This window comes from Lithobates pipiens, unplaced genomic scaffold (genome assembly GCF_037356315.1).
Source record: "Lithobates pipiens isolate NorthernLeopardFrog02 unplaced genomic scaffold, aLitPip1_a1.2 Scaffold_28, whole genome shotgun sequence".
NCBI lineage: Eukaryota > Metazoa > Chordata > Amphibia > Anura > Ranidae > Lithobates > Lithobates pipiens.
The window spans coordinates 204,306,441-204,319,320 of NW_027507789.1; the positions used below are offsets into that span (position 1 = coordinate 204,306,441).

At 47.1% G+C, this 12,880-nt stretch overlaps 1 protein-coding gene across 2 annotated transcripts in view; it reads left to right on the forward strand.

Annotated features, from left to right (window-relative positions):
- Positions 1–9,725: 9,725 nt before the first annotated feature.
- Positions 9,726–12,880, forward strand: part of SLC17A9 (solute carrier family 17 member 9) — a 36,464-nt gene continuing 33,309 nt past the window's right edge. For both annotated transcript variants that reach the window (XM_077460330.1, XM_077460332.1), the window contains exon 1: positions 9,726–10,042. In XM_077460330.1, coding sequence (XP_077316456.1) covers positions 9,900–10,042 — 143 coding nt within the window. In that variant the 5' untranslated portion in view covers positions 9,726–9,899. The remainder of the gene's footprint in view (positions 10,043–12,880) is intronic.

The window sequence follows — 12,880 nt, forward strand, 5'->3', positions numbered from 1 at the left end:
CCATTGTTGTACAGCACATTGTGCGACTTCACGGAAGGGGGCAGAATCCACCAGGCAGAAGTTAGAGAGCCAACAGCTTTGACAAGTTTGCATTTAGACGCTGGGCATGTGGGTGGCAGGGACTGTATTTTTTTCCTGCTGCTTCAGATGAGGCAGAGAAATTTGCCGGCTACAGTCTTACAGCTGGTGGTGTGCTGCTAGGACCTGGGACACCCTGTGCTGTACCATCACCCCTGTCAGTGGAGCCTGCTGAAAGGTAATGACTCGGTATAGCAGGGGCAGACTGAAGTGGGTAAGGAGGAGGAGGGACAGATTTGTGCTCCTTTTCTGTGGCTTTTAGGTGCTCTTGCCAACAGGCTGAGTGGTTGGACGTTAAAGCATGTTAAGCATGTGGTATCCAAATGGCTGGTGTTTTTGACGTTTGATGTGCCTAAGACACAGTTTGCACATAGCAACAGTCCAATATGCTACAGATGTGCTGAAAAAGGCCCAGACAGCTGAGCTTTGGGGAGTGGGCTGGGAGATAACAGCTGCAGAATGTGATGGAATAGGGTGGCTGCTCTCTACTCTTTCTTGATGTCGGCTTCCTTGGGGTTGTGCTGCTTCACCTTCAGTTTCCTCCTCTGCTCTATCTGGCACCCAAATCGAATCAGTGACCTCATCATCCTCATTACCACTGGAGACAACTTGGCAATACGCTGCGGCTGGGGAAACATGAATTCCGATTTGTCTACCAGTGTTCTTCTCTCTAGGCTCACGCTGTGGTCAAATAACTCAGCTGACTACTCCATGGCTGATGCTGGGGCTATAGCAGGAATAGATGTGGACAAGGAGGCAGGTTTATCCACTCTGGCAACTGCAGGGGACTGCACACTTGCCTCTGCTTGTGTAACAGGATGAGGAAGGTCTAATAATCCAGTCCACCACCTCCTCTGCAAGCTGTGGCTGGATAGCACGAGCAAACTCACTAAACAGAGGAAATGATGCCCTGCCTGAGGACTGACCACCACGTCCACCTTTGCTTCTGGACACATTTGTTGCTGGCCCTCTTACAGTCCCAAGGGAACATCTGACTTTCCTTGTTGTCCTCCTAGATATTATTGGGAGGGAGGAGTGGGGCTTATAAGAAAATGTAAAGAAGAAGTGGAAATCTGTATGTAGATGCACCTTAATCAATGTAAACTGGTGTTTGGTGCACTTTAATTTGAGTACTCACACTCCACGGATACACTATCTGCAATATAATGTGCCAAACGTACAGTGATGCACAGAACTAAATGGCATTCAACTTGTAGTAATACACACACACAAATAAATGCCGTTAAACTTGCAGTAACGCACAAAACCAAAACGGTGTTAAATTGTCAGTAACGCACACAAAACGGTGTTAAATTGTCAGTAACGCACAAAACTCTATGGCATTAAACTGTCAGTAACGCACACAAAAGTAAATGACGTTAAACTGTCAGTAACGCACAAAGCTATATGGTGTTAAATTGGCAGTAATGCACAAAACGATATGGTGTTAAACTGGCAGTAACGCACACAGAACTATATGGCATTAAACTGGCAGTAACGTACCAATGATATGGCATTAAACTTGCAGTAACGCACACAGAAGTAAATGGCGTTAAATTTGCAGTACCGCACAAAACTATATGGCGTTAAACTGGCAGTAACGCACACAGAAGTAAATGGCATTAAATTTGCAGTAACACACAAAACTATATGGCGTTAAACTGGCAGTAACGCACACAGACGTAAATGGCGTTAAACTGGCAGTAACGCAATCAAATAGAGAAGCATTGAGAAGCTGCTTTAGGGCGTTTTGCAGGCGCTATTTTTAACGCTACAGCGCCTGCAAAATGCCCCCAGTGTGAAAGGGGTCTAAAGATTACTGACATGGTCCCACTACACTACACTGAAACTATCTGAGCTGTCCCTACTCTAGCTGCACACTATGCAAAGCCTCCTCACTACACTTACGTTCCCTAGACTGGCACTAAACTAATATTCTACACTGACAATTGAAGTAAAATAGCACACTAACTAACTAATAGCACTGAACAGAACCCTGCTCTATCTCTCTCCATGCCGAAATCACACTGAAAATGGCTGCCATTGAAAGGATACTTTTATACTGTGGGGTGGGAATGAGCTATGATTAGATAAAGTCATGATGACAGTATCCAATCATGACTCTGACAGTGCTCTGTGCCCTGATTGGCTGAAGCTTTCACTGCTTCATGATGAGGCGGCATGGATGGGCACTGATAGGCTGCACTGAGGAGGTGGCATTGATGGGCACTGATAGGCTGCATTGATGAAGCGGCATTGATGGGCACTAATAGGCTGCATTGATGAGGCTGCATGGATGGGCACTGATTGGCTGCACTGATGAGGCAGCATTAATGAGCACTGATAGGCTGCACTGATGAGGTGGAATTGATGGGCACTGATTGGCTGCACTGATGAGGTGGGATTGATGGGCACCGATAGGCTGCACTGATGAGGTGGAATTGATGGGCACTGATTGGTTGCACTGATGAGGTGGGACTGATGGGCACCGATAGGCTGCACTGATGAGGTGGCTTTGATGGGTACTGATAGGCTGCACTGATGAGGTGGCATTCATGGGCACTGATGGGCTGCACTGATGAGGCTGCATTGATAGGCCGTATTGATAGATACTGATAGGCTGCACTAATAAGGCAGCACTGATGGGCACTAATGAGAACTGATAGGCGGCACTGGAGGGCACAGCTGGGATTGTACTAATCAGGACACATAATCAGTGCCATGATTATCAGTGTAGATGTCCCTTTTAAGGAAGCTGATTATCGGCTCTCTTCTTCTCTCCTTATGATCATAGCATGAGGAAAGGAGTGCCGATAGCTGGCTTCTATATACTGTACATCCGTGATCAGCTGTGATTGGACACAGCTGATCACATGGTAAAGAGCTGCTGATTGGCTCTTTACCTCAATCTGTAGTCAGCAATGACCTCTGGACACTGTGCTCGCAGGGCGCGCATTGGGCGCAACCACGGGAGGCTGTCATTTGACGCCCTCCCAGAAGTAACCGGCCACACTGCAGCTGTCATTTGGCTATAGCACGGTTGGCATGTGGTTGAGACAAGTACACATTATAGAGGGATATACTTTGTTCATACTTCATGTCTGAGGTTTACAACCACTTTAAATTCTATCCCCCTTGCTGCTGCACATATGATTTCCATGAGTGGGAAGAGGTTGGCACGTTCTGCGACTTTATCCTAAAGCAGCTACAGGAGCAAAATTCACCCCAAGGCCTTTTCCCTATACACAACCTGCTGTATATACCGAGGCGTCGCCACCATTAAGGCTTCTTACACAAACATATGAGCAGCAAAGGAAGGCAATAATCGCAGTAAGTCAATAAGCAATGTTTGCAATGTAAATAGAATATGAATAGCCAAACTACATTTGCAAAGAAACACCTTGAGATATCGGTGTGTCCCTTTAATTTGACATCATTATTGCTGGTTAATCAGAAAGATCAATGAGAATCGACGTCTCCTTTGAAATCAGTATTGAACCCAAAAGCCAACATTTATTATATTGCAGCTTACCAATGCTTAGATGTGAATCTGGCTGCATTAGTTTTCTATTTTAGGCTTTCTTTCTTCTATTTTCTTCTGGCCAGCAAGTCTATTGTTTTCCCACAGAACAAACTCTCCAGCAGAATGTATCAGTTTACATGAATGAAGCAAACCACTTAACCATTATGAGGGGTTCCCACCATCCCTGTGCTGAGTTCCCAGGTCTGTACACCCGCTGTGCCCATTATGAGGGGTTCCCACCATCCCTGTGCTGAGTTGCCAGGTCTGTACACCCGCTGTGCCCATTATGAGGGGTTCCTACCATCCCTGTGCTGAGTTCCCAGGTCTGTACACCTGCTGTGCCCATTAAGAGGGGTTCCCACCATCCCTGTGCTGTGCTGACTTCCTCTGATTGGTGAACAAAACACCAGTCATGTTTCTGTTAATTTGGATGCGAAATTCCAAACTTCGTTAACTAAATTTTGTATTTCATTAGAAATTTGTAAGCATAGAAATTCCCATAGGGTTCTCACCATCCCTGTGCTGTGCTGACTTCCTAGGGTTTTAATTTTTAGGTTTGTTAACCTTTTGTTAATTACGAATTTTCGTTATTCGAATTTTCGAATTTGGATCCAAAATTCATAAACAAAATTTCGTATTTCGTTGGTATTTCGGGTTCGTATGAATGTACGAATTCCTGGAAATTCGTAGGAATTTTCGTTTCGTACGAAACTAATCGCACATGTCCAGTACTGAGTGGAGGTGTGAACCATACTGACTATGCTGCAGTCTGCTGTGCCTCCTGTTCTCATTCCTTCAGAGTTGTGTCTCACTAAAACAGGAGGGGTGTTACTGGCTAGATCACCAGATAAGAACAGAGAGTATAAATATTTAATGCAACAGATACATTGTAACATATTTAAAACACTACAAAAAATCTCAATTTTAGGCTCTGATCATACTGCCGCAACCTGAAAGCTGCACGACTTACAGTGCGACTTCCTGGTGACTTGCCAGTGACTTGATGCGACTTTCGGGAATGCCTGGGTAATCTTCCTGTAATTTCGGATCAAAATCACATCAGTATAGATGAGGATCCGACTTGGAGGTGACTTCCATTAAAGTCTATGGGCACAAGTCGGATAGAAGTCTTCTTGAAGTAGTACAGTAACCTTTAGTAGTGATAATTAGGACAGCTCTTATTGACTAACATGGGAGTTCACATGTCATGCGATTTGGGGGTCTCACAAGTCGGATCCCAGTGCAGTGTGCAGTGTGAACCGAGCCTAAAGGTCTATGCTTTCCACATCTTGAACAGCATTTAAACTGTATGGAGGTTTTGGTGCTTTTTTAGACTTGTGGTGGTGGGACCTTTAAAACATGCGCATGAGAAGCGTTTTTACCAACCCACAACCACCTTTCCTTAAGATCCAAAGGCAGCGGCTGAAGGACAGAGGAACATAGGACTTTAGGTCCAACCTCTTGCAAACAGGCCTTTGAGCTCGTTCAGCGTAAATGCCACAGTGTTCATTACCAGTGTACAGGCGCACATAGCCATTCATTTCTATGGGAAGCTGTATGCTGCACCTTGGCTTTTCTGGTGGGATAAAGACACCAGCATTTACATTGAACAGGATCAGCTGCCGGTGTACAAGAGCCCTTACAAAGGAAAGTGTGAGAAACTGTTTAGGGCCAATTCACACAATGCACACACATGCACCCAAAATGACACCAAGCTTATCACACAACTGTAATAATCCACCTTCAGAACCCCTGTATGGATGTAAACCTCTCGGCTAAAGGCTCCTCTCCTGGTATCTGTGTTAGGAAAGAAAGAGACGAGCAGGGAGCCAGCCTCTATAGTGGCTTGTGTATGACAGCTTTCCGGCAATCATTCAGTAGAGTGGCGTACACCGGAAGGAGGCTGCGCGGGTTGCCATAGGTTTGAGGTTGCAGTCCACATTAGATGGCTCCGAGGGCCACCAGTTGAGCATGCCTGGTTTAGATCCAAAAGCAGACCAGTTGTGAAGATAAGAGGGACAGTTTGGGATGTAAAAAGTACAGGAATCTGCATACAAAACAGGGGACACGTATGGAGGTAAAGGACAGACTAGCTTGGCAATAAAACACAGTTATTGAGGAAAGATGGACCTTAGGCAGGCCATAGACTATGAAATTTTGTTTCCCTTCAAACACGAGTTGAAGGAAAGAAAATAGTTTGATTCCCCCATCAACACGGTCTTGACGGGTGTTAAAAAAATAAAATGACAGGCTGATTGTATTGAAGTCAATCGATGGATTGACTTCAGTACAACCAGCCTGTCCACAGATGGATCGAAAATTTGGCTGACTCAAGCTGAGCCAGTCAAATTTCGATCCATCTATGGAAGGCTTCAGGGTTGGGATCCAAAGAGTGCCAGTTGTCATAGAAAAAAAGTTTTCTGAGGTAGGACAGGAATTTGGACACAAAACATGAGCAGTTATGGAGAAATGGACAGACTAGTTTGGGTCCATAAAAAAGGCACAGAGGAATTGTGAAAAATGGACAGAAAGACTTGGATCCATAAGAAGGATAAAATGACTTGGGTCCATAAGGAAGGACAGGAAGACTTTGGGTCCAAAAGAAGAACAGAAAGCCTTGGGTCCATAGTAGGACAGAAAGACTTGGATCCATAAGAAGGATAAAATGACTTGGATCCATAAGAAGGATAAAATGACTTGGATCCATAAGAAGGATAAAATGACTTGGATCCATAAGGAAGGACAGGAAGACTTGGGTCCAAAAGAAGAACAGAAAGCCTTGGGTCCATAGTAGGACAGAAAGACTTGGATCCATAAGAAGGATAAAATGACTTGGGTCCATAAGGAAGGACAGGAAGACTTTGGGTCCAAAAGAAGAACAGAAAGCCTTGGGTCCATAGTAGGACAGAAAGACTTGGATCCATAAGAAGGATAAAATGACTTGGATCCATAAGAAGGATAAAATGACTTGGATCCATAAGAAGGATAAAATGACTTGGATCCATAAGGAAGGACAGGAAGACTTGGGTCCAAAAGAAGAACAGAAAGCCTTGGGTCCATAGTAGGACAGAAAGACTTGGATCCAAAGGTAGAACAGAAGGACTTGGGTACAATGGAAGGACAGAAAGACATGGGTCCAAAAAAAGGACAGAATGATTTGGGCCAAAAACAATGACAGAAATACTTGGATCCAAACGTAGGATAGAAAGACTTAGATCCAAAGGTAGGACAGAAAGACTTGGATCCATAGGTAGGACAGAAAGACTTGGGTCCAAAGAATGATAGGATGACTTAGGTCCAAAGAGGAACAGAATTACTTGGATCCATAGGTAGGACAAAATTACTTGGGCACAAAGGAAAGAACAGAAAGACTTGGATCCAAAAGGTAGGATACAAGTACATTGGCCCAAAGGTAGAAGAGAAATACTTGGGTCTGTAAGAAGAACAGAAAGACTTGTGTCCACAAGAAGAACAGAAAGACTTGTGTCCACAAGAAGAACAGAAAGACTTGGGTCCATAAGAAGAACAGAAAGACTTGGTCCATAAGGACAGAAAACAGAAAATTGTATACTTACCTGCCGGTAATTTTCCTTCCCTGCTGCATAAGCATGACAGCATACATGTATGGGTACAGGCTCCGCCCCTCACCCAATCAGGACCAGTTATACTATATAAATGAGCCACCTCCCCCAAGGCGGCATTCTAGTAAGTATACTCAAATGTGAAGCCCCAAGGGAGAGACCTGTATGCAGTCATACTTATGCATCAGGAAAAGAAAATGACCGTCTCTGTTTTCCTGACACAATCATCACAGCATTCACATATGGGATGTAGCACACCAACAAAAAACCACAAGGGAGGGCCATGCTGAAGTGTTTTAATCAACATATCATTAGATTCATTTAGAACTGAAGTCAACTCCCCTGCTTCCAATGTTGCTTGATTAACTTTGTAATAAGCTAGAAATGGTTTGTAGTATATGAACCTATTTGGTATCCTGTAAAATAATTCTGGACCTTTGAATTCTGCCCATGAGCGTTTGAGACCTCTGACCTAGACTAACCAAATAGTGTGTGGGGCCACAACTCACCAGAGAGATGAGACTGGATCAGTCCCAATAAACATTATGGTGAGTTGAACTATTTAATATTATATTACAATGTAATAATAATGCGCGTCAATCATCCTGACACCATAACAACCATGGTGCCGGGATGATTGAAGCACCAACACCAGGTGTTTGAAGTATCTTTGTCTGCTGATTGTTAAACTTGCTGAAATATACATATTTCTATTGTGGTGTAGGATCTGGGCCTGCTGTCCCTCCATGCCTTTCTTTCTCCTTCCCTTTGTTTCTCCCTCCATCCCTCATTCATACCCCCTGTCATAGAGGGACCCCTACACTCCACACTCACCTACCCCCTGTCATAGAGGGACCCCTACACTCCACACTCCCCTACCCCCTGTCATAGAGGGACCCTTACACTCCACACTCACCTACCCCGTCATAGAGGGACCCTACACTCCACACCTACCCCCTGTCATAACGGGACCCCTACACTGCATACTGACCAACCTGAGATGTAAGGAGGCACTCCGCTGGGGACACTGAGATGTAAGGAGGCTCTTTGCTGAGGACACTGAGATGTAAGGAAGCACTCCACTAGGGACACCTGAGATGTAAGAAAGGACTCTACTGGGGACACCTGATGGCATATGGTGGCAGGCAACGTGACAAGTGACACACTGGTTCTGCATTATGGTGAGTTGAACTATTTAATTTTATATTACAATGTAATAATAATGCGCGTCAATCATCCTGACACCATAACAACCATGGTGCCGGTGTCATGTCAAATAACGTCCTCCATCGGATAGTGTCCGCTCTGTACTGCGCATGCGCAGTACACAGCAACACAGATTCCGAAAATTGCCGAGGATGAATGGCGCCTGCGCCGTGAGTCCAGGTTCTATCCCCACTATCCAAGTGGACATAGAGTAGGAATAAAAAAGAGCCGAGCGCAGCGTGGCTGAGCCCGAAGCGTGGCGAGTGAAGCTCGCCCGCGAGGGGCCCTCTAATATTCACAACCTTATGTCCGCTTGGATGGTGGGGCTACCACCTCCACTCACGGCGCAGGCGCCGTTCAGCTTCGGAGATTTTCCGAAGCTTCATCTGCTCCGTACTGCGCATGCGCAGTACGGTCCGGACACTATTTGATGGCCGGACACTATCGGGCAGAACACCGGGATGATTGAAGCACCAACAGCAGGTGTTTGAAGTATCTTTGTCTGCTGATTGTTAAACTTGCTGAAATACACATATTTCTATTGTGGTGTAGGATCTGGGCCTGCTGTCCCTCCATCCCTTTCTTTCTCCCTCCATCCCTCATTCATCTCAGACTCTAACCACACCCCCTTCGAGTCATGGCCCTTTAAGCCACGCCTACAATTCCACGTAAACCACGCCTATTTTTCCAGCCTCCGTTTTCTTTGCCCCACGCCATGCCCACGGACGCATGCCACGCCCCCTAATTATAACGTGACTCCGCCTACAGCCCAAAAAGTGTCCCTAAATTTTTTTTTTTACAATGTTGCCAACTATGGAACAGAAAGACTTGGATCTAAAGGTAGGAGAGAAGTACTTTGGTCCATAAGAAGAAAAGAAAGACTTGGGTCCATAAGAAGGGTGGAAATATTTGGGTCAATAATGGTTTGGGTTTACAGGTAGAACATTTGTAAGGCTCCTGCCTTTCAGCCTATTCTTCATTGGTTTGAATCCCATTGAGGACACTATCTGCTTGGAGTTTGCATGAGCTAGTGTAGGTGTCTTCCCACATTCCAAAGACACATTCGATGCTGTCTTAGTATGCATGCAGGGAATGGACCATAGATTGAAAACAGTGACTACTGAGTATATAAATACATTTTAATGAGGTCTGTGCAATAGGAAAGGGTGTCACCTATTAGATGACTGCTGCCTATGGAACTGTTGGCATTTCAACCACTTCATGACCCAGTTCAGTCCCTCCAGCTTCTTCCTGCACAGCCTGTACACCAGGAACAGGAAACCCTTCTACAGCTGACACGTGGAAATAAAAAAAAAAAAGTTTATCTGTGATGTAAAAAGCCAACCCCTCCCCCCACCTTGCTTGGGGGTTAGAGGAAACTCTCAGAGTTGCAGCTTCAGTCAAGCAGAAGAACTGGAATTTGGTGGACTCAGTGATCATCTGTGGGGGGGTTGCTATGAAAATGCTTGTCTGGGCTAGTGTGGGGTAAACCCCCCTCCTTGTCCTTCTGGATGGCCACCAAAGGGGGCAAACATGTTTACAATAAGAGTGACGTGGACCTCCTGTTACAGAAGGATGAGTTGCAGAGCCCTCCTAGGAGCCCCCAGCATGGAGATCGAGTCAAGAAGCACAGTGGGGACCAGCACTGGTCAGAGTAAGTGGACTCATGGGATCTGATGCAGGCTAGACATGGGATTGGGGTGTGTGGGACTTCTTCTAAGCTAGGGTGGAACCACAAGTCCCAGCATGCTTCTCAGGGTCTGCTGAGACTTGCGTTGCTGGAGTGAAACTACAAGTCCCAGGATGTATCTCAGAGTCTGCTGAGACTTGTGTTGGTGGGGTGGAACTACAGATCCTAGCATGTATCTCAGGGTCTGCTGAGACTTGTGTTGATGGGGTGGAACTACAAGCCCTAGCATGTATCTCAGGGTCTGCTGAGACTTGTGTTGATGGGGTGGAACTACAAGTCCCAGGATGTATCTCAGAGTCTGCTGAGACTTGTGTTGGTGGGGTGGAACTACAGATCCTAGCATGTATCTCAGGGTCTGCTGAGACTTGTGTTGATGGGGTGGAACTACAAGTCCTAGCATGTATCTCAGGGTCTGCTGAGAGTGACTTGTGTTGATGGGGTGGAACTACAAGTTCCAGCATGTATCTCAGGGTCTGCTGAGACTTGTGTTGGCGGGGTGGAACTACAAGCCCTAGGATGTGTCCCAGGGTTTTCTGAGATGTGTGGGGTGGAACTAAAAGTCCCACCATGTATCTCCGGGTGTGCTGAGGCTTGTGTTGCTGGGGTGGAAGAAAAAGGCCTCACCATGTTGCTCAAGGTCTGCTGAGACTTGTATTGCTGGAGTGGAACTACAAGTCTCAGCTTGTTTTTTTTCAGGGTGTGTTGGGACTTGTGTTGCACCAATGTAACATTTGTCTCCTGTTATATTTGTAGATCCACCTTATTTAGAGGCCAAACTGGATTTGCCCCAAATATTTACTTGTGTTTTTTTATTCACTTTAGTAAACGTTTTAAAATATTTATAACCAGATTTACTTGTTTACTGTAAAAGAGGATTGGTAAAGTGAATAGATCATAAAAGGGGACTTGTAGTCTTCTCCTTGTTTTATTGGATGGTCATTTAAGTGTGTAGCACCATCCCTGTAGGAGCCGCTGGATAGGATGGTTCCTCTGTTCTTTGCCTCAACCTTCTGACACGCCTGGCTGAGTGTACAGACATACAATATAACAGCAAATTACTAGAAGTAATACTTAGTACCCAATAGCAGTGCTATATCAAACAACACTAAACCTGGTAGTAAAAGCAAACCTAATATGCTGTCACCTAATAATATGGTTGATAATTAGGCAAGCATAAAATGGATTGAGGATTTTTCCGTTGAACTGGATGAACTTGTCTTTTTTTTTTTTTTTCAACTGACTAATTATATAATTAACAACGGTAACAATAAAATTTAGCATACAAAGTGCATAACAGTAGGGACTAAGCATGAGATGACATTTGCCATCCAGATCCGCATAAACAGTAGTAGGGCCACCTCCCAAGTGCAGCATTGAAAAGTAGTAAAGTAGAGTGCATTTATAGCAGCGATGCTAGTCCTAGACCGACTGGGTATGCACTGTCCAATAAAGAGGAGCATGATATCAGAGGGGGCAGAGTTCCCCCTTACATTAGAATCTGCAGTATTCCTCCTTACAGTGAAAGGGGAACTATGATGTAAAGGGGAATGCTGCAGACCATGATGTAAGGGGGAACTTACTCCACTGCGTTCCCCTTTAAATGAGAGTTCCCACTTACATCAGGGTCTGCAGCATTGCCCTTTACATCAAAGAGACATGGTAGCAGGAGGTGGTTATCGGCTGCGGACAGGGTAGCAGGAGGTGGTTAGCGGCTGCGGACAGGGTAGCAGGAGGTGGTTAGCGGCTGCGGACAGGGTAGCAGGAGGTGGTTAGCGGCTGCGGACAGGGTAGCAGGAGGTGGTTAGCGGCTGCGGAAAGGGTAGCAGGAGGTGGTTAGCGGCTGCGGACAGGGTAGCAGGAGGTGGTTAGCGGCGGCGGACAGGGTAGCAGGAGGTGGTTAGCGGCGGCGGACAGGGTAGCAGGAGGTGGTTAGCGGCGGCGGACAGGGTAGCAGGAGGTGGTTAGCGGCGGCGGACAGGGTAGCAGGAGGTGGTTAGCGGCGGCGGACAGGGTAGCAGGAGGTGGTTAGCGGCGGCGGACAGGGTAGCAGGAGGTGGTTAGCGGCGGCGGACAGGGTAGCAGGAGGTGGTTAGCGGCGGCGGACAGGGTAGCAGGAGGTGGTTAGCGGCGGCGGACAGGGTAGCAGGAGGTGGTTAGCGGCGGCGGACAGGGTAGCAGGAGGTGGTTAGCGGCGGCGGACAGGGTAGCAGGAGGTGGTTAGCGGCGGCGGACAGGGTAGCAGGAGGTGGTTAGCGGCGGCGGACAGGGTAGCAGGAGGTGGTTAGCGGCGGCGGACAGGGTAGCAGGAGGTGGTTAGCGGCGGCGGACAGGGTAGCAGGAGGTGGTTAGCGGCTGCGGACAGGGTAGCAGGAGGTGGTTAGCGGCTGCGGACAGGGTAGCAGGAGGTGGTTAGCGGCGGCGGACAGGGTAGCAGGAGGTGGTTAGCGGTGGTGGACAGGGTAGCAGGAGGTGGTTAGCGGCTGCGGACAGGGTAGCAGGAGGTGGTTAGCGGCTGCGGACAGGGTAGCAGGAGGTGGTTAGCGGCGGCGGACAGGGTAGCAGGAGGTGGTTAGCGGCGGCGGACAGGGTAGCAGGAGGTGGTTAGCGGCGGCGGACAGGGTAGCAGGAGGTGGTTAGCGGCGGCGGACAGGGTAGCAGGAGGTGGTTAGCGGCGGCGGACAGGGTAGCAGGAGGTGGTTAGCGGCGGCGGACAGGGTAGCAGGAGGTGGTTAGCGGCTGCGGACAGGGTAGCAGGAGGTGGTTAGCGGCGGCGGACAGGGTAGCAGGAGGTGGTTAGCGGCG